Here is a 22,536-nt window from a genome sequence, read left to right as displayed (position 1 = left end):
GAAACGTACTTACTGAAGGGAGAGACAAAATGCAATAGAGCGGGCAACTAGTTTCTGGTTTCATGAAATATCACCACGTGATGTGTACATTCTCTAAGTAGAATAAAATAAAGAGAGACATAATATTTGTACAAATACAGCTGAGAAACAGCGATTACTGACCTTGTATATTAACTCTGGAGATTTGGGGATGGTTGGACATAGGTGATCTCCTGCAGGAAATGCAAAATATAAATTTACTAAACAAAAATAATAATTTCACACTGATCAATGCGTCAGTCAAACAAAACCAAACACCGACAGACACCCAGCAACGGTATCTCTTATCAGGTGCTTCTTGTATGTCATTCGTTGAGAGATAAGCGGGTGGGTTTATCACCAGGATGGAGATAAGGTGGTGTTATGTTCCCGTACATGATGTATTCAGGTGGGCAATGTGCCAGTATTTAGTGAGCAAATCACATCATCATTTAAACCTTAAACAAGTACCGTGCGATATCTGCATTTAACATTCCATGGCGTACACTGGGACGTTCAACAAGAGCACAGCAGATGGTGATAATGTCTGTATAAACACTATTTTTATGTTCTGCAGTAACGTGTACAAAGAAAAATTATTTCTTAAACTAGAACAAAAACTTGAAACATTTTTAATCTGTTAACAGTGACTTCCACTGTTTTACTTTTCCTTTGTTGTTAGAAAATCCTTGTTTATGCAGGAAATAATATAATTGTTGCACACAGCAAGCTGCCATATTTGTCTGATGGTCCATCCCGCATTGGCCAAAGATGCTCAAACTGTTAGAACCAGTTTGAAGTTCGACTGAAACAACCAAATTTGAGCAAAAATTAAATTTAGGTTAAATTGAACATGTGGCTTCGAGAATGTTCAAGCTTAAATGGCTGCATTTTATATCATTTGAAATCTGAAATTTAAGTCCAGTTTGCTGCCCACATGGAGAAACACTTAAAATACTATACAATGAGGCTGTTTCAGCTTGAACAAGCTCAGATATGGTTGAACCAGTTTGCCTTCTTGGAGTTTAGCTAAAATATTTTTTTGTCTATCTAAAGTTCAAGAATTTATTGCAAATTTTTGAATGTTAGAACCAGTTTGATGAACCGGTTATAGAACCACTTATAAACCATATCAATCATCTCTACTAATAATGTCAGCGGATGCTGGACCTGTCTCTTTGCCTGTTTACATCTAAAAATAAACCAAAATAAACAATATAAGCAGAGCATAAACGTTAAAGGAAAATGATGCAGAAAACCCCCCAAAAAAAAACAGTTTTGGGTGGAATATTGCAAATATTACGGGGGATCCGGCTCTCAGTAGGTCCTCGGACATCCTGCCTATCGGCACCTGCAAGGCAATATGTTACTGATGGGGCAACAGTCTACCAGACAGGTATTTCCACCAATACCATACTGCCTGCAGGTGTGAGTAGGACATAAGACGATCCACTGAAAGCCTGAACACAAGACCCCAGCTTAGCAAGCTTTGGGAACCAGGTTTTTAACACCGACACTTCACCCAAAACTGCCATATTTTGCACCCACAATGTACATGTACATATTCTGCAGATTTAAGTGCATTTTGAGTCAAATGAGCTTCACGATACGGCCAACTGAATGCACAGCAGTATTAATACATCACACATACAAATATGTATTTGGAGACACTCTTCCCTATGCCCTATAGATGTAGGCTGCCACTACGGGAATGTGGGGAGAGAATTCAGTTCCCGGGATAGGTTAAAGTTTGCATGAATACCAAAGGCACAATTATCTAAGAGAAATAAGATTAATATTATAACGAATGTGTGATGGAGAGTAAACCGTATCAATAGAATCAATAATAAATAATCTGCTTTTGCAAATACTGTATTAATATAGGTACAACGAAGTGTGTGTAACAAAAATGGAAATTAGAATGTAAACCCAAACTATAAAATTACCAACCGATAACAGAAAAGTACTTTGATTTACTGTGGCTAAATTTGCTTGATTATAACTATTTTATGGTATGTTTTGCATTCTAGTTCTATTATATTCATCAATCTTCTCTTAGAAATTTGCGCCTTGGGTATGTGTCCCATAATGTATATATCTCCTATTTATCAAATAAAGATACGTTGTAACACCGTATGCAGCCCAGACCTGAAGCGGAGTCAACCTAATTGCATACAACGCGCACTGAAAAATGTATGATTATAAAAAGGGTCCTATTTTGGGAAAAGGTGACAGTGTTAAGTATTTCTACTCATTAGCTCTGTATCTTAGTGAACAATAAAATAGCAGCAAGGCAGCCACACAAGTCTAATGTGATAAAACTTAGATGTGCAAATTGATCCAATAATACAGTCAGGTTAGGTGGAAATGTCTCATCCACAAGCGATTGTATTGAAGCTTTTTGTGTACTGTATTTATATGATTAAACCTAACAAGGCTACACCTGTGCAACGTGAACCACAAATGTCTTTCTGATCAAAACTGACGTGTGTGAAGCGATCTCTCATTTTTGCAAACAATCTGATTAAATGATTTGATTAAAACTACAGAGCACTTTATAGAAATACCATTGATAAAATTCATATACTGTAAAACTTCTGTAGGGAGACAGCGCCACCTAGTGGCAGGCAGTGCTATCAGCATAATGTTGACATAGGACAATAGGGGGGTTTAGTGGTTCATTACCTTCCTTTTGGTAAAGATTATGAATTTTGCTATTATACATATTGAATCCACTACCAATCTACCAGAGTTTCTAGTTAAGCATGCGCCTACAGTAATATCTGGGCTAAGATGGAGGTTGTGATTATGCAAACTTTCTAAAATGGGCTGATACCATAAACACAAGTGAGGCGGCCATTTTGTTTGCTGAACTAGTGTTTCCTAATAACCGGTGACATTGAAGGGTTAGGAGCATACTTGCCGACTTTCTGAAGACGGCGTCCGGGAGCTGCCTGGGGGAGGTGGGCTTTCTGGGGGGAGGGGCTAAGCAAATCGTGCCATTCTGCCCCCGTGACGTAAATGTGTCATTTTACAGTGGGGGGCAGAGCCAAATGGCTCTTATTGTGCCCACTTCCTAGTGAAGTGGGCAGATGTGGGAGGATGCCATACTCTCCCGGGAGAGTTGTCAAGTATGGCTATGAGGGACATTTTATGATCTTCTCATCTCATGCCTCAGATAGGTCACCAATACCTACAGAATTAATAGGATGTATACTGGTTCAGCCCACGAAATGGCCATCATGTATGTCCAATGGAGGCAGCCATTTTGTAGACCAAACTAATACTCAAGAGCATAAACTAGGAGGACAAACAGATGGATGCGTATATCTTATAGCAACCAAACAGATAATGGTTTGCTAGGTCAGTCTATTTAAGGATATAATTTGGTTGAATGGGATACACAGTTACTGCCCTCCAGTTTGTACATATTGATCCTATTCAGTATTAGGGGAAACAGGATATACTGGGAATTGTAGTTCTCCAAGGTCCACCCAGATAATATGACACATTATGGGTCTGAGTCATTAAGGAAAGGGAAGTAAAAAAAAAAGGAGTAACTTTGCACCTTAGCAAAACCATGTTGCATTGGAGGGGGAGGTAAATTTAAAAAGTGGAGACAGATTTATATTTGGGGTAGGACATGTCCTAGATCAACTTCATATTTCAGTGTAAACATAAAGCTATCAAGTATTTGTGTGCTACATGGGAAAAACAGCCAGTATTTAACTTATGTCAAAAATAATAAACTCATTTGCACCCCTTGCAGTGTAACATGGTTTGTCCAGGAAAAACACTTACTCATTTTTTTTTTACTTATCCTCCTTAATGAATCAGGTCTTATGTGTTTATATCAATTATAAGCAACGTGGAAGAGATGGAAGCCCTTCAGCCTTCAATGGAGAAGGTCACGCGACAAGAAGTCGGCTGCCCCCGTTCTGTGAATATCTGGGGGGAAAGGGGGGCACGGTTAAAGGCTTCATGGGTAGCCTGTTGACCACCGCTAGTTTATAAACACAGATTTAGCAAAGTTTCCTTGGAAACATTTTATTGTTGGAAGCGAATTTGTAAATATTTCCAAACATTGGGGGGTACATGATAAGCAGACATAAATGGATACCTGTTAAGCAACTGAGATTATTTAATAAATATTTTTACAAATATAGGGGGTACTTGTTAAGAAAGATATATTGATAACAACTGATATATAGGACAGGGAGAGTATTGATGTCCTGACACAGTTACTTATAAAACCTGTAGATTAACAGTGAATAAGCGGAGCATGATCCTGTGTCCCCATGAATCCTCTCCCACAGTAAAATGTGTCATTGATCATTCAGAAGATTAGTGAATTCCGTGCTCAGCTCCAAACCACTCGTCCCTCCCCCTTTCTGGGTCCATTCAAGGGTAGCAAACAGACACAAAATCACACGTAGCCCCCAGATGAATAGAGGCCTTAATTACTGGGACCATCGGCCGTCCAGTTAATGCCAAGATAAATGAAATGGACAGAGATGTGCATTCCTGCTCTGCGTCTGTTGTGCTCTCCACGCTCTGCTGGTTGTGAAGGTGATGGCATATATATTGTCCATTTCAGATGTGCAGGCGTCTGCTGATTTAAAATGAAATGTGAGGAGCGGAAATTTAGGTCAGAGCTCCATATTAATCATGCGGTATGTGAATGACTGTTCTGACACGTCGCATTGAACGCTGCATGGGAAGGCTCCGGCCAGGCTAGCAGATGCTGAATGTGGTGTATCAGGACAGTAGTCACACAGAAACCAGTACAGCAGCGTGTGATCTGTGCAAGAGGAAATTATTAAAGGATCACTAAAACCCAGGACTAAAAATGTTCAGATTCAAGCCGTGAAGGTAATATACATTGTTCAGTGGCAACATGACTTACCACTGCTCTATTAAAATGTTATTACTCCCCGTCTCCATTACAGACAGCTAAAGCCTCCCCATGTATTTAGGACAGTGCACAAAGCTGAGACTGCAGTCATTTCAGCTGCTGTGACATCACTGGCAATCTGGTACAACCAGCAAACAATGTGGTAAACATGGCCACATGGCACAGATCTGGTAATTTGGTGGCGGATCAACTACAAGAGGTCCTTTCACCTTGGCCAGTCGGGGACATCGTACATATGCCAAACAGATTTTAAGATCCCAATCGGATTTGTTTCACTACACTTAAATGGACTAAACTCTGATACTCAACTGAGGAACAGGGTCCGTGGGCCCTAGATCTAAACTGATCACCTACAGAAAGGGGAGAATCGGGACAGAGGACACCCTCTTACAATAGCTGAAGTCAATATATGGAAATCTTTACCTTTGTAACTTCCATTGCTACAAAATGTTTTAGAGGGAATGTGCTGACTTGCAGTTTCTTTAGCTTATATAGTAAAGGATCTTTTACACTCTAAGGGCTAGATTTACTGAGCTGCGGGTTTGAAAATGTGGGGATGTTGCCTATAGCAACCAATCAGATTCTAGCTATCATTTTGTAGAAGGTACTAAATAAATGAAAGCTAGAATCTGATTGGTTGCTATAGGCAACATCCCTACTTTTTCAAACCCGCAGCTTAGTAAATCTAGCCCTAAATGTGATTAGGTTTGTACTGAATAGTGCTGGAGATAACATGATTATTATTAGATAAAGCTTTAATGTTTTCCTCCTGAAATCCTGCTCGGTTTGGCCTCGTGTACGGCTTACATTAATCACAATGGGTAAGGGGGCGTTGTGGCACTTTGTGTGTGTGTAGCTGTTTATTACATCGATCTAGAAGTACTACATGCGTCATCTATCAGACTCTCCCCTACTGCCACAAATCAAAAACAATTTTATAAGTTTGTAAAAAAAGAAACAAAAACCTTCTAACAGCCCGTCCTTAATTACCTACTCCCTCCCAAGTATGAAAGGTCCACCTCCTACACTTTTTGTGGCACGCGTTCTACACTCACAAAAATTCCCCCACAACCTCCAAAATCTTATCCTGGTCCCCACCCTACAAATATGTATTTATATGTAATTGGTTGCATCATTTCGGAATTACTTCGCGAAAACATCTCGCCCGCCAATACATTACCATTGTCCTCTGGAAAATGTGACAGTTGGTAATACACCTGTGCACCTGCTGGGTGGTCTGGAAACTGTGACAGTTACATGCAGCCACATGTATGTGTCTTGCGGGGACCATGCCCAGCAATGTAACGCTTATATACATATATTGTAGTGTATAAAGAAATTCTTTAGTTCCTTTAATATAGTGATTGATAATATAATAATTTATTCATTATACTCTGTTGTTAAAATGTCTACAAGTAATGTTGTGCATAAAAAAAGTTATTAAATTCTGTTAAAGTAATTTAGTCATTACATTTAACTTTCATTTAAGGCGGTCACCACTGGGTTTCTCTAGTATCCTATGGATTATTTGACTTTATTCCCTATATTCTAACTTTAGCTCATATATTGGTTTATAAATGATGGCATGTTTTAAAGTAATAACTCAATGTTTATTCTGTGATTATTTGTAAGTGCAAAATAAAATCCACATTCATTGTATTTTTTGTGTGTTATTGTCAGAGAAGATAATACTGAACAGGTCATACTAGGATGGGTACAATCACTACAGTGAAGGACTTGGGGTGAGGGATTAATTGTTAAGGATTTATTGCAGCCATTGGTAAAGTAAGGCACAGGATGTGACCTCATCACCGGACTCAATGACATTAAGGTAGATTATGTTGAGCTCCATATTACACAGGTATCATATATCCACAAACATTACCAGTAACCAAAGCTAACAATGATGTAGAATTGGGCTCTGACCTGTCTTACCAGTCTTGTCCTGCTAAATCCAAACAGTTTTCTACAATAGCCAGTACACCCTGCTTATAGTTTTCATCTCATTATTAGATGAACAAATCAGACTCTTTAAATCCAAAATCTGTTCTATATTTCTAGGACTTCCTGATCCCCACCTTCCTGATCCCTACCTTTTGAGATGAAGTCCTGATTGTCCAATTCTAGGCTCCAGCAGTTGTAAACTGGATTAATGGATATTAATGAGACATCTGAGTCTATCTATCTTTTGTGAATGTCATAATCAGATTTAATGTATAGTCTTAGCACATGATAGCACCCCCATAAATACTGGGTACAACATTAACGCTTCAGTACAACGGTATCTGCTAAATACAAAAGGGCCCGATTCATTAAGGAAAGTTACAAAAAATTAGTAACTTGTCACCTTGGCAAAACCATGCTGCATTGGAGGGGGAGGTAAATATAAAACTTGGAGACAGATTTATAGTTTGGGTAGGGCATGTCCTAGATCAGTGTTGGCTAACTTGTGACACTCCAGGTGTTGTGAAGCTACAAGTCCCAGCATACCCTTCCAGCAATAAGCTGCTATATATTGGCAAAGCATGCTGGGGCTTGTAGTTTCACAACACCTGGAGTGTCACAGGTTAGCAAACACTGTCCTAGATCAACTTTAAATTTCAGTGTAAAAATAAAGCTATCAGGTATTTGTGTGCTACATGAAAAAACAGCCAGTATTTAACTTATGTGCAAAATATTAAACTAATTTGCACCCCTTGCATCGTAACATGGTTTTGCCAAGGTTTAAAGTTACTCCTTCTTTTGCTTTCCTTTCCTTAATGAATCAGGCCCAAAAAGTTCAGTTACATTATCCTGTGTTACCTCTTCATACCACCACCCCTTCTTATTTGCAGCTATACGTTATTAACCAAACTGCTTTGAAATGTATGAATTATTTAGAACACCCTTAGCTATGATGCCTGTTCTGGCTCATTCCTCTTAGATAAAAAGGGAGCACTGTAGTTATTAGTATTCGGAAAACAGAATCCTGGTGAAACTAGTGAGACTCCACCGCCTAGTGGACAAAATACATTCTTACCGTACAAAGTAACAACACAACTTTCTCAGTTATTAGTCATTAGCTAATTTATCCTCCAGTACAGTGCCATACTGCCACTTCTCCTACTGCCTTCACTGTAACACTATCACACTCCAGCCACTTACATATGATAATATATATATATATATATATATATATATTTTCTTCACTCTCTAACCCACTCCCAAGTATGACAATACCACATCATGCATTTTGTGTGAGACACATATACTGGTGGTCACCCCAAATTGACTCCAGTCTCCAAAATGTGTCTTCCCAGTCCTACTCCACCTCCCTTTCTTCGATCCATATGGAGCATAATATCAAGAAACAACACCTGTTAAACTTAGAAAACGAGCATGTCCATCTTTATTTCCCCTGGACCCCTGTACTATGTCAGACCTTGTGGAAAGTACTGTTACCAGTATTACTATACTCTGGAGAACAAGGCAATTACATTTTGTTTAAATGTTAAATATTTTGAGCTGCACCATTTGGGTGAAGTAACTATGGAAAGTGTATATAAGTGGAACAGTGAAACTGGCAGATCACCAGAACGTACATCTTGGTTTGGTCACACAGGGTTAACGTGGATATATAATGGGGTTAAATAATAAAAATGTTTATACACTTACTTGTTTGGTGCTCCATGAACATTGGTTAATAATGTAAAGTTATTTCTCACACTGCGCAAGCTGGCCAGTACCTGGCAATGAGACAGACGTGTCAGTGCTAATCTACAGCTTACACCACAGCGTACAACATGGTAACTACCACCAGCACATTAATCAATGTAAACCTACCTGGGCGAAAGGAGTAACAATCAAGTCATCCCCGTGCCTACAAAGAACAAAACAGTTTTAAAAAAAAAAAAAGAAGAAAAAAAATGTATGTAACCAAAAATTAAGATCATGAGAACATGGAGGAGGGAGCGAGGTCTAAGGGAGGAGGCGGAGGGAGCGAGGTCTAAGGGAGGAGGCGGAGGGAGCGAGGTCTAAAGGAGGACGCGGAGGGAGCGAGGTCTAAAGGAGGACGCGGAGGGAGCGAGGTCTAAGGGAGGAGGCGGAGGGAGCGAGGTCTAAAGGAGGACGCGGAGGGAGAGAGGTCTAAAGGAGGACGCGGAGGGAGCGAGGTCTAAAGGAGGACGCGGAGGGAGCGAGGTCTAAAGGAGGACGCGGAGGGAGCGAGGTCTAAAGGAGGACGCGGAGGGAGAGAGGTCTAAAGGAGGACGCGGAGGGAGAGAGGTCTAAAGGAGGACGCGGAGGGAGAGAGGTCTAAAGGAGGACGCGGAGGGAGAGAGGTCTAAGGGAGGACGCGGAGGGAGAGAGGTCTAAGGGAGGACGCGGAGGGAGAGAGGTCTAAGGGAGGACGCGGAGGGAGAGAGGTCTAAGGGAGGACGCGGAGGGAGCGAGGTCTAAGGGAGAACACGGAGGGAGCGAGGTCTAAGGGAGAACACGGAGGGAGCGAGGTCTAAAGGAGGACGCGGAGGGAGCGAGGTCTAAAGGAGGACGCGGGGGGAGAGAGGTCTAAAGGAGGACGCGGAGGGAGAGAGGTCTAAAGGAGGACGCGGAGGGAGAGAGGTCTAAAGGAGGACGCGGAGGGAGAGAGGTCTAAAGGAGGACGCGGAGGGAGAGAGGTCTAAAGGAGGACGCGGAGGGAGAGAGGTCTAAAGGAGGACGCGGAGGGAGAGAGGTCTAAAGGAGGACACGGAGGGAGAGAGGTCTAAAGGAGGACGCGGAGGGAGAGAGGTCTAAAGGAGGACGCGGAGGGAGAGAGGTCTAAAGGAGGACGCGGAGGGAGAGAGGTCTAAGGGAGAACACGGAGGGAGAGAGAAGGGAGAACACGGAGGAGAGAGGTCTATGTTGAAGAGAAAACATGGCAGGGGAAAGGTCAATGCTAAAGAGAGAACAATGGTTTTGCACATTTGGCACTAGATATGACTCAGCATGTTATTGTTGGTATACAATATTTTTCAGTTTTCTCCAGATATCACCAGTTAGGTCGCCCTTTTGTGCCTCCTCCTCCATCTGATCAGCATTTGTCAGGAAACATTATAACAACATGAGGGCTGCTCACTATAGAGTGTCTCTAGTTGCAGTAACAGGACTGTGTGTATTGATACTGTTCCTTTAGAGCTGTAATTGCCGGGAGCCTCTCCTACTGGACCCCCAAATTTGTACTGCAGAGGGTAAAGAGCCACTAAGGGGCAATGTAGCACAGGCTGGTAATGTGTGGTAATGAAGGGCATAGGCTGGCAATGTGTGGTGACAAAAGACACAGATTGGCAATGAAACCCAAGATGGCAATGTGCCGTGATTAGAGCTCACGTTGGCAATGTGTGATGTAGAGTGTTTGGTTAAATTGATTGGTGGACAAAATAATTTAGAACTCAGGAGCCACTTAATCAAATCTAGGAACAAGCAGGATCATGTACCAGGGAATATGGGACATGTACAGTAGTATTGGAATATATTAGTATCCCTGGGGTAGGGTTGGGTCTGCTGAGCAGAGTTTCTACTTTCCTGTGATGTCGCCCCCATATCGGATTATGGGGATACAGCTCATTACTGATCACCAGGTCACTTGGGAGGAGGCAAGTTTGGGATGCAGCCCAACAGCATATGGTCATCTTCTGTTATGCACCTCCCAAAGAGCTGAGTTGTACCACCCAGTCTACTGCAGAAGTACAGGGCTGGATGTGATACAAGGACACTGGGATGAGAAGCAGATAGATTAGGTAGTAGAGCTCATTGGGTTTTACGACCTGATGTTGAAGCGTTGGATTAGGGGTCGTTGCATTACTATATTCCACAAAGAATCCATTTTGACTTACAGCTCACTTGTAGCAGAGGAGTTCCTGGACATAGTCTTTGGTGATAGGTCATAGTCGCTGTCTGACCGGTACAGAAAGGATTCTCGACGCTGGTTGTGGCTCGCAAAGTTAGCGTGAAGGATAAGTCCTGATCCCGGGCTGGTCTGGTGATCCAAGGGGCTACGTCCTGGAGTTGGGCCATTTTCAACATCAAAACTGCAATAAAAAACAACAACATAAACCTAAGAGACATAGAAAAACTACTTTCAGGACAATATTCTTGTCTATACCATCCATAATTATAAAGTAGACCCAAGGTGTAAACTACCAGGTGGACGCCTCAATTGCAAATCACCTATTTACCTGTAGAGACATTTTCTTTCATTTGCTTGATGTGAGAAAATACAGTACGTACAGAAAATGCTAAAAAGATTCCTCTGTGCACAAAATATAGTTTTCGACCCAGGAAAATGTTCCATTCTCCTAGATATCCTATTCTTTAATACGAGATACAGCCTTTTAAACACTTACACTCTTAATACTTCCCTTCAAGAACTTTAACAACGTCACAAATGACTATAACCCAACGAGACGATTCCAGCCTTGTAGTGGGGAGATTGTAACACAGTAGACAACCCAACTCTTGACAAATCCCCCAATCTCTTCAGACTGCACCTTCCTCTCTAGAAACAAATCTCTACCCAGAAAAATAATAATGCTCTTTCAGACCGCTGGTGACTATTTAATCCCTACCCGTTCTACACATAGTAGGATATCTCAAATCCATAAATATAATCTGGTGATATAATTATATTGGACCATTGTTCTGTTACCAACCACTTCCTGTTCCACTTTAGTAACTCAGAAAACTTTCAAAACATATTTAAAACAAGTGGATGGAATTTGGGGAGGACTTGAAAGGCTGTCATATTTATTCACATGGCTAACAATTATAAATAGACTAAAGCCAGATACCAGTTGATTGAAGAAGGAATAGGGACATGTCATAAAGCCCGTCACGGTCAAGTGATGACTCCCTGGAAAAATATACCCAGGAATGTCAGCTCTTGGAGAACCTGCTCCTCTCGCAAGCGCCAACTAAATTAGAATACAATGAAAATATATATATTTTAGATGGAGGGACAAGTCAGAGAGGCTACTGGCCAACATGACCAAAGAAACAAAACGAAAACACATAATAGTGATAGCTGAGTAACCGTCTACACTAGAGCTGTAGAAATTATATCTGGATTTCTAAATATATTACTCTAATCTCTATAAGGCTAAAACCCCCATATCATAATATTCAGGACCCCCTGGGAAGCCAAACTCTCTCTGACCCAAAGAGGTACTTCATAAAGCCAAAATCATGCAGAGATTTAATCCATTATTACTAGCATGGGGCCCACACATTCCCAAGCCCAGATTCACAGATATACTGTTATATTTTACAACACAATATTACACCTACCAAGCTCTCATTATTCCAAGATATATACGCTTATTACCAAACACAACAAAGACATCTAGCTAGATACATCTTAACATCCATTAACACGTTTACATCTCGACTTCAAAATTCCTGCGAAAATCATGTCCATGAGACTTCAGTCCATCCTCTCTACTCTACCGACCATCATCTTGTGTTTGTAAAAGGTTGTCCTTCTATAAAGGGCATTCACTCAGGTGTTGTCGTGGTAACAACATCCTTCCTTCAAACATGTGTTTAAATATCAATAAAACTTTTCACAGTTTCCTGGGGGTAAATGTATCAAGCTGAGAGTTTCCCAGCGGGTTTGAAAAACCAATCAGATTCTAGCTATCATTTATTTAGGACATTCTACAAAAATGATAGCTGGAATCTGATTGGTTGCTATAGGCAACATCTCCACCTTTCAAACCCGCCAGAAAACTCTCAGCTTGATACATTTACTCCCTGGTCTCATTTATTTAATGTACTAGATACCAGAGTATTTGGCCCAGATTTTTATAAATCTCATTAGATATATTTCAATGACTGCCCCATTATCCACTTCTTAGTCAATGGCCTAAAAGGAGATAAAGTTGGAACGACCAGAGAGACAATCTTACAATGGATCCAACGTTCTGTATTCTTCAGGAATGGCTTACCCTCGGGGGCATCCACGTAGGGAATAAATCACTGAACATATCTGCATTTGCTGATAATATACACCGGTACATCTCTGATCCCAAACTCTCCGTTATCTCCAATGGCCAAAATTGAACAGACCTTTGGGAAATATCAGGGTTCTCGGTTATCTATACAAATCCACTGCCATTTCTTTACAGGGAGGGCATACACCCCCCTCCCCCATACCCAGTAATATTCTCAGTCAAACGGGCCAAAATGCCATTACCTAGAACCTATCCAATCTCTGTAACCTAAACATTACCAAGGCAGCTCCCCAAACTTATCTATCTCCTCCACACTCTACCTTACTTATTACATACACAGACACTGTGCTTATTAGTAATATATTGCACAATTTTATTTGGAAAGAACAAAGACCTAGGATAGTCCTACCTAAATCACAACAACCAAAATCTAATGGAGGGATTAACCTGCCCAAAAATAACGTATTATAATCAAGCCGGCCAACTACGCAATGTATGTACTGGCTTCACGACCAAGTGGCATATCTTAAGACACAAATCAAAGTTTAATACCTAGAAATCCATCCACGTGGCCTTAGTACATAACCCTGAATCCCAAGATGACATGGCTGCAAACCCCGTCACAATCTGGGATATAGCCGGCACCAAGTCTATTAAACTGTTTGATAGCCAGACTATGTAATAACGCCTCCAATACTGTGCATGTGTACCCTGACACTAGTACTGCACAGCCATGTATGACTATGCGATACAAACATTACTATCTCTGTACTGCGGAATGAACATTAAATAAAGTAAAGTAAAACAATATATCTAAATAAAGGTTATTTTCAGGACATTTTTTTACAAAACTGTAAAACACATTAAATATCTACATAAGGTAGACACATTTGGCCTTAAATTGCTGTCAGTGTGATCCCAAAACTGTTGCAAAAACTCGATCAAAACATACAACTGGCAGCCATAAGCCAAAATGGCCACCACTGTGCTGACAACGCAGCATTAAAGTTCCACACAGTACAGTACTTGCCAGTGTTTACCAAGCTTCTGTGGTGAACAATCTTCAACTGTGATTCAGTTATGAAAAATCAAACATTAATAATAGTACATCCTGTATAAAAATCTAAGTACGATGTACAGTTAGAATCACATACACCATTACTAAGAACGATCAGCTACAACACTGTATCCCCCCTTCTTGGTGTCATAAATCCGTGAGGTGTGATTTGAATTAGCTGTTGGTGCGGACAGAAGCTACTGTGACACTGATGTCATGTGATCATTGACAACCAATGTACTCTAAGCTGGCAGCTGGGTAATGTCACAGGATGTTCCTCAGAGGCACCCTGAGCATGCTCCTGCCAGCAAATGGGCGGTTCACTCATTAATACTCATGAATATTCGTAGATGCCCAAAAGATGGCCACAACATACTGACATGTACAAAGTTGAATATAGCAGACATTGTACAGCTGTAACACACAGTAATTATAATGTTTTGTTATGTGCTTACTGCGTAGATATCAGTGTAATGTAGGGGTTAATTGAATTACCTTTAAGCATGTAATTAGACTGGTAATACAGAATCATTTATGGAGGATAATAATACATTTATGCATTGACATTAATAAGCTGACTCCCCTTACATATGTTACATATTCAGGCATGTTACTTATTGAGCTATTCCTCATAGGTACAATTATATTTCTGTATTGTAGGGTTATATTATGACACTGCGATTGTATCTATGACTGCCAAAATACACATCATAGGTCACTGCGTCGCTGAACAACACCTCAATAGGGAACGTTCTCTGAATCACTCATTCTGTTATCTCAGGAGAAAACTGTAGAGAATTTTTTTTTTTGCTTATGTTTACAAATCGTAACTTTTTTTTATTATTTAAACATTTTTTTTTTTATCACCAAGTGAAACTGACAGACCAAGTATGAGCTTTTAGTTCCAGTGGGCTTGTACGACCTGACTAGAGTATCACTCAGCTGCATTGGCAAGATTTATTGATAAATTACAATGACGATAAAAAAATAAATAAAATAATAAATAAATCAATCACATTTATCACTGCAGTTTGCAAAATACAGCCCTAGATTAAAGCTCGGTGCCATCAGGGTCCACAAGAGGACCCGCTGAATGATGGTACGTAGAGGCGTAGCTTGTATTTTAACCCTTAGAATTCCAACCAAAACTACTTTTTATAAAATAGAATTTCTCCTTATCAGAGTACATATAGTAACCTGTAAGCCCTGTATCACATACTACAAAAATTATACATGCGTCTAATGATAAGAAGGACTTTCATAGATGCAGGGCCTGTGTGTCAGTGGTAGATTTATCAAACCTTCTTTAAAGGGAAAGTGGAGGTGTTGCCCATAGCAACCAAAGAGATTCTAGTTATCATTTATCTACTACATTCTATACAATCCTAGAATCTGATTGGTTGCTATGGGCAACACCTCCCCTGTCCTGTTTTAGAAGGTTTGCTAAATCTACCCCAGTGTACAAAGTGTAAGGCCCACAAGTCTAACCTCTGACCACTTCAAAACAAGCCCTTTCATTAAATTAAAATGTTTTCTTTTTTTCTCCTAAAACACTGCTCGGATTACCAGTATTTATGGCATAAATTCACCATATGGGAGAGGAGACAATTATATGTGGTGCATTTATGTGTCTGAATTTATTTATTTTTGTCACAGCAGGCAAAGTGCGTCTAGAACAATGGCTTCTCTGCAAATGGAAGGAAGGATTCTATAAGAATTAGAGAATGAGACTCCATCCCTGAGCTCCTGCAAAATCCAAGTCATTTTAAAACCTGGGTGCACCTGCGCAAATCGAGTCTCACAGCACCACCAAGTTGTATTTTGCATCCTAGGTTTTGTGATACATAAGTTACCTCCAATGACAGCAGCTGAAGTAGACAAGAGGTCTCAGAATGTGTAATAGCTGGACGTGGTCTCTTGTGGGTTACGGAAGTGACGATGAATGTGTTATATATGCAGATATTACACATTCAAAGGGGAAGACTGCACTAATTACAAAAACAAATGTATGCACCTACATAAATCAATGCTATAGCAAATATACAAAACCATACTTCTACTGTAATAATGCTACAAAGTGCAGTGCATATTGATAGTTCATAAGTGAAAGTAAAATAAACACCAAACAAATAATATAATTATTTGTCACCTATGAATTATTGTTGCACAGTACAATTGTATTCAACCAGCAGCCAGTAGAGGGCGATCCAGCTCTACAAATAAAATCTTGCTTAGGCATGTGCTACATTGTATAAACAAATGATTAAAATGTTCTTTGGAGAGACTAACAAGAGCTGAAAATGTACATTTATATAAGGAAACCAATTGTACCTTATTTAACAGAATTATGTTTATTAGTGTATTTATGTAGTAAGAGGATTAGGACCAATTTTACTCTGTTAATAAAGATAAAATATGTTTATTGAATACATATTAATAACTAGTTAAATATTTGTCTTAACTGACTATAATATATTGTGTTAATATGTTAAATAAAAATATATTTAATTTTTTTTTATTTTTTTTTAACCAAAGTAGTTCAAATGGCACCATCTCTGGAATACTGGAAAATATAAACTGCCAATTCCCCATATCAGACAGACATTTTCAGTAGCATTGCTACTGATGAACTATTATTATTATTATTATTATTAATATTTATTTATAAGGCGCCACAAGGCGTCCGCAGCGCCGTACAGAGACAAACAAAATTACAATACAATGGGAGACAGCACAGTACAGTAAACACAGCAACTCAGTAAGCTCAATGCACAGCTAGAGAGGGCGGGGAAGGGGGAGGGAGGATCCGCAAACGACGGGGCCCAAGAAGGAGGGCGCGGAAGACAGGGAGACCCCCAGGGGGGAGGAGGGAGCGAGAGTGGATGTGGGGTGGAGGACCCTCGAGGAGGAGGGCTAAGCAGCTGGAGAGCAGAGTTAGAAGTGGTGGAAACAGGAGGAGAGATGGCCCTGCTCAGAGGAGCGTACAATCTATTATCAATTGTTTATCTTTGAATGTCAGAATAAAATCTATTGACACTGAAAATCGCTCAGGCTCCACACTGCCATATTTCTGTGAAAGTGCGTCCCACATTCCCTGTCACGTTTGATCAATGAATAAACTGCTGTCTGATTAATGCAGAGTGTGACACAATAGGTTTAGAGCAGTACAGTCATTGCAGCCATTTCATTATACTTATAAAGGCCAGGCATTATGCAGCACTGTTAAATAGAGGGGTTATATTCCAAACATATTACATATAATAACATAGATTCAATCTCAAATCAATCACACATCTCAGGTGGGCATTATATCACAGCTCCCAAGGTAATAAAAATTATAATTTCTGAAGATATTTAAGTCTAGTGGCTGCGATATGAAGTTATTGGCCTGAATGCCTGATTAGCCGTAAAACGCGTGAGGCAGGTTATTTTTCAATCGTGTTACTCTTTGGCTTTGATCAGTTTTCGAAAGTATGGTATTATTAACTTTGTAACCAACATCAAGGTGAAGAGGATGGGACACTTAATAAGACCCCCATTAACTAACTAAAACTATATGGTCTGCTATAATAAACAATTCATGTATGGTAATAATCCCCATTTTTATTCTGTCTCTGCTATTTCTATAGCTATGTCCATTCAGTTTAACTATTTTATCATTCATTTTAATATATATTATATACCTAATTTGTGGCTGTGAACAACTCTACTTATATTATTAGACAGGTTGGTGCTTTCTTTCTTACAATGATGCATTCAGCCACGGCCATGAGAGCATTGCAAATAATGAGTTAAATATCTCCAGCAATCCAAGAGGGACATGAAAAACTAGGATCAAAGAAGCACAAGACAAGGAATTGCTAATAGCGACATAATTCATTTAGGCTGGTCTCATGCAGAAACCTGACTTCCCAGACAACAAATGATATAACTTATGTTGTGTGCGAATATACATACTTCTATCGGTTTAATGACCTTGCAGCAAACAAGTGGAACTAGGTCGATTAGTGAAAATCCTGATAGGTTATCAATTATCAGCACTAGTGGGATGTTGATGACATAAGATGTTGCACAAGCAAAAAATTAGCAAATCTGCACCTTGGTAAAGCCATTTTGTACTGCAGAAGGGGCAAATTTAAAATGTGTGGACAGATTTAGAGTTGAGAGTGGGCTCAACTCTAAATTGCAGTGTAAAAATAAAGCTACAGATCTGTGTGCTACATGCGCAAGAGAGAGCTGCAGGGAAGTAGATTAGACCCCAGAGAGTTCAAACACCATTTGTCAACAACACTTTGAAGGGCTTGTTCAGACAAGCGGTTAATGAGACTCATTACCAATTGTCTAAACTGGAACTTAACCCAAAAACTATTTGTGAGATACTCACCCCCCCCCCCTCCCCTCCCTTCCCTTGATCCTGCATGAGCTGGCAGGAAAATAAAAAATGTAATTTCAAGCACTCCGACACCTCAGCCCTCGCTTGTGCTGTGAGTGGATGGATGGGCGGTCACCCAATCACAGCTCCCAGCTCATGAGGTGTCAGAATGACTCTTCTAGCGACAGAACTGGATGATGATCAGGCACCAAGGAAAAATGGTAAGAGACCAGAAGCCCAAGGTGCTTCTTAGTTGGCGGAAAAGAGAAAAAAGTAGATCTGACGAAAAACTTTAGAGGGAGATAGGGTGAAACAAAAACAAAAAGGGCTCCACCTATTAAAGGGTTAATGCCGCCTATAGCAATGCTATTGAAAAAAGTAACCTCTGCCGGCAATTGGGTCTAGCAACAGGAGACAGGATGGGGTACGGCGAGGGCGGAGCCTAACGACACAAATCGAGAACCTCCCAGAAAATTAAGGAGAGTAGGCACATCTGAATGTATGTACGTACGTACGTACGTACGTACGTACGTACGTACGTACGTGCGTACGTACGTACGAATATAAATAATATATATATATATATATATATATATATATATATATATATATAACACACACACACACACATATATATATATATATCTCATCATCATCAGCCATTTATATAGCGCCACTAATTCCGCAGCGCTGTAGAGAGAACTCACTCACATCAGTCCCTGCCCCATTGGGGCTTACAATCTAAATTCCCTAACACACACACACACTAGGGTCAATTTGTTAGCACCCAATTAACCTACTAGTATGTTTTTGGAGTGTGGGAGGAAACCAGAGCACCCGGAGGAAACCCACGCAGACACGGGGAGAACATACAAACTCCACACAGTTAAGGCCATGGTCGAGAATCGAACTCATGACCCCAGTGCTGCGAGACAGAAGTGCTAACCACTAAGCCACAGTGCTGCCCATATATATATATGATTACCCATGACCGTGGTTACTGAATTTGAGTATAACAACTTTTATTGCATTTTAAATATGTCACAATAAATAACTTATAAAGCCAAGGACATGAGAATAGATGGGATGAATGGCATCTAGAATGCATAAAGAGAGGGATTTTATTGTATTCGAAGTCAATATTGAAAAATAGGGACATTTTCATGGACAAGTCTTGAAAACCTGGTTTTAGGAAAATCTATGCTTTAAGCAACGCGATAACATCCTAGAACGCACTTGTTCCCAACCACACACTAAATGAAACGCACAACAAGATCCTGGACAGACATTAAAGCAAATAACACTTAATATTTTCTTTTTATTCCAATCCCTGTAAAAGTCTAGTGATCCATTACTTTCATAAATAAAAAACCACAGAATGGGCTAAATTATTTATTAGAAAACGGGTCAACAGTGCACGATGCAGAAAACACCTAATCATTACAGGAGGAAAATTGCAACTTGAACCTTATGAGGAGTCGTCTGTGCTCTGCCATCGGCCCACTGTGACAGGGCCGCTAAAACTCTGGCGTATTTCATTATCCAATCAACTCAATACCCATTGTGAGGAAGAAGTCGACGTGACCTTCTTCAACTTGCCATTGTTTAAAATACTTCAGTGTCAGTCTTTCATTTTTAAAGAGCTAGAGTCCAGCGAGCAGAACGATTGATACAAACAAGAGATTGCTTCTCTGACACAAACCTATTGCACCCAAGCGGTCCAGGACTGCTCCAGACCCTGCATAATGTGTACAAAGCGGATAGAGAGCAAGAATAAGACCACTTCGTACCCTAGAGGACTTTAAAACCATATAACCCTTTTATTTTGCTATGTTACAGTTCATATTTTGCTATACATAGGGATAGTGATGGTGAGAAGAGTAAATCCCTGTCCTTCTGGTAAAAACAGAGGCGCTCAAATAGAACCATTTTTTCTACTCCGCTTATTACACCCCTGGATGTAGATTTACAAAACGCCTACAGCAACCAATCAGATTCTAGTTCTCATTCTCTACAGTGCAGTAGATAAATGATAGCTAGAATCTGATTGGCAGCTGTGAGCAACACATCCACTTTTCCTTTTTGAGAAGCGTTTAGTAAATCTACCCCCAGCTACGTCGGCCACCTATCTCGCTCAGCTGCTTTCAGCTTGCTGGATTGTCAGGAGAACACTAGCCTGGGTACCTCAGGGAAGCTCCACTCGCACTGAGGGCTATCAGGGATACGCGGTTGTCAGGGACTCGACTCTGCTGGAGGAGAAAAACATGCTTGAGCCTTAGAGACAACAGTGCTAGAAATCCAGTTTTTCAACCACTGAATAACGACAGTGGATTTAATTGCCTGTCATTATCGTGAAGCAACAGACGGTCCTGATGCACAGAGGAAATTTCCTAGGGTGTGTTTAACCCTTTCTTAACAGAAGGCTTGAACTTGCCTGACTCCAACTCTATATTTCTGACAGGGCAGCTTAAGGGTTAATGGACTGTGCTGCCTCTTCTTTATTACCTTGTTAACGGTATTCCCATTCCTCCCACCGCTGACACCAAAAGGGCAATTGCCCCACAGGCCTCTCCTATATGGAAAGAACAATATACTGAAACACTACTTATTTAGATCAAATATGTAATGTATTGATCGTCTATCAAAATTCCTCTTTATAGATGACCCCTCTACTTTTTGTACATTACTTATAATTTGCAGATTATTAGTCACTAAGGGACCGTTTTATCAATAGGCGTCTTCCTCAGGGGGAAAAGATGATTTTTTATAAAATATCTTTCATCACCGCAATGTATATTAAAATAAAATATTTCCAGGGCCACTGAGCAATACTTTGCTGCTTTGTGGAGACCCAGATTTGGGCTTTCAATGCCACTTCTTAGAATAAAATGTTTAAAAATATATAAAACCACAGAATGGACAAAAATAGGTACCCTACCGCAAGGTGTCAATCTCTAAAGGAGGGAGAAAACGGTTGATGGCAATCACAGCGGTGGCTAAAGACGCGGAGCAAAACTAAATAGGATTCCTAGAGCGTAACACAGCATTATCGCTAGTGGTAATACTGCAAAGTGTTTTCCCCGGCAATAGAGCTTTCATGGTTAAATAAAGCGTCCTGTAAGGACTGTAGAGATCTATCGAATGTAGGCACATCTCGATATGGGTACGGCACTGCATATGGTCTAAAATACGCAATTTTTGTGTATGCAGCACTTTTCCTAAGAGTAATTTACGAGCAATTTGCGGCCAGCTGTGCATCATTGTGAGCAGAAATCTTTTCCACTCAAAAGTGGCAAATCCCCTCCACATGCCAGAGATCTGAGGGCAAAATTTCTACGCTTTATAGCGATTCATTGATATTATAATTACGCACAACAATTTAACTTGGCTCCAGTTAAACAAAGCAGTCTATCAAATTAAGTCAATGAGACAAATCTTATTAAAAAATTGAAATTACATTAAACAATAAACTTGACGGGCGGTTAAAGAAAACGCCTGCAACAAATGTTCCTGAAAGCGAGATAAATGCCAACAATGCTTAGAAAACTAATATAATCTTTTATCGCAACGTGAATCTGCCATTTATGTCAACCAGCTCTTATTCTTCTTGATTATCTTAATAAACTGCAATAAATATCAACAGGATTTAAGCTCACAATTGGGAAAAAACTAATTTCGGCATGTGAAATTGGAGGCGATGTTTGGTATTGTGGAGAAGCTATCTGCAAAGAAGAGCGTTCTGAATTTTAGGCTCACGCAGAGATGTTCAGAAGAGCATTGATAAATGGAGCCTTGTATCATTAATTTTATAGTCCATGACTCACTCCTGCAACTGGGAAAGAGGCCAAAATTATTGTCACATATTCTGCATGGAGCCAAAGCCAACAGTTAAACAACAAGTGCAAATAAAATGTCTTTAGGCCTACTGTGCGAGAGGAAGCGGCAGGCAGACAGGCCAATATGAAAAAAGATGACTGACCCACAGATATATACATAGTCCACTCGTCAATTACAGGTTGATCTCGCTTGCGCACTGTGGTGGCGGCCATTTTGTGAGTTGAGCCGGTATTCTGCATGAATTCACTAGGAACTAGAGACTTCACAGTGGAATTAAGCATGGGGTTGGATAGGCTGCATCTTCGTGAATATTTGTTGCCAAGTGCCTTAAGCTTCCGTAAAGTCCCTGGTCCCAAATGAATTTACAGTC

The 22,536-nt window shown here is 40.3% G+C and overlaps 1 protein-coding gene across 3 annotated transcripts in view; it reads right to left on the bottom strand.

The window, feature by feature from the left end:
- The window catches only part of PDE4B (phosphodiesterase 4B), a 267,467-nt gene that overhangs the window by 67,702 nt on the left and 177,229 nt on the right, over positions 1-22,536 (bottom strand). For all 3 annotated transcript variants that reach the window (XM_075181837.1, XM_075181838.1, XM_075181839.1), the window contains 4 exons: positions 10,786-10,980; positions 8,756-8,792; positions 8,588-8,658; positions 163-212 (listed from right to left, as the gene is read on the bottom strand). In XM_075181837.1, coding sequence (XP_075037938.1) covers positions 163-212; positions 8,588-8,658; positions 8,756-8,792; positions 10,786-10,980 — 353 coding nt within the window. The remainder of the gene's footprint in view (positions 1-162; positions 213-8,587; positions 8,659-8,755; positions 8,793-10,785; positions 10,981-22,536) is intronic.

Source organism: Mixophyes fleayi, chromosome 8 (genome assembly GCF_038048845.1).
Source record: "Mixophyes fleayi isolate aMixFle1 chromosome 8, aMixFle1.hap1, whole genome shotgun sequence".
Lineage (NCBI taxonomy): Eukaryota > Metazoa > Chordata > Amphibia > Anura > Limnodynastidae > Mixophyes > Mixophyes fleayi.
The sequence above is the reverse complement of the archived record's forward strand: the minus strand, read 5'-3'. Positions and strand labels throughout refer to the sequence as shown.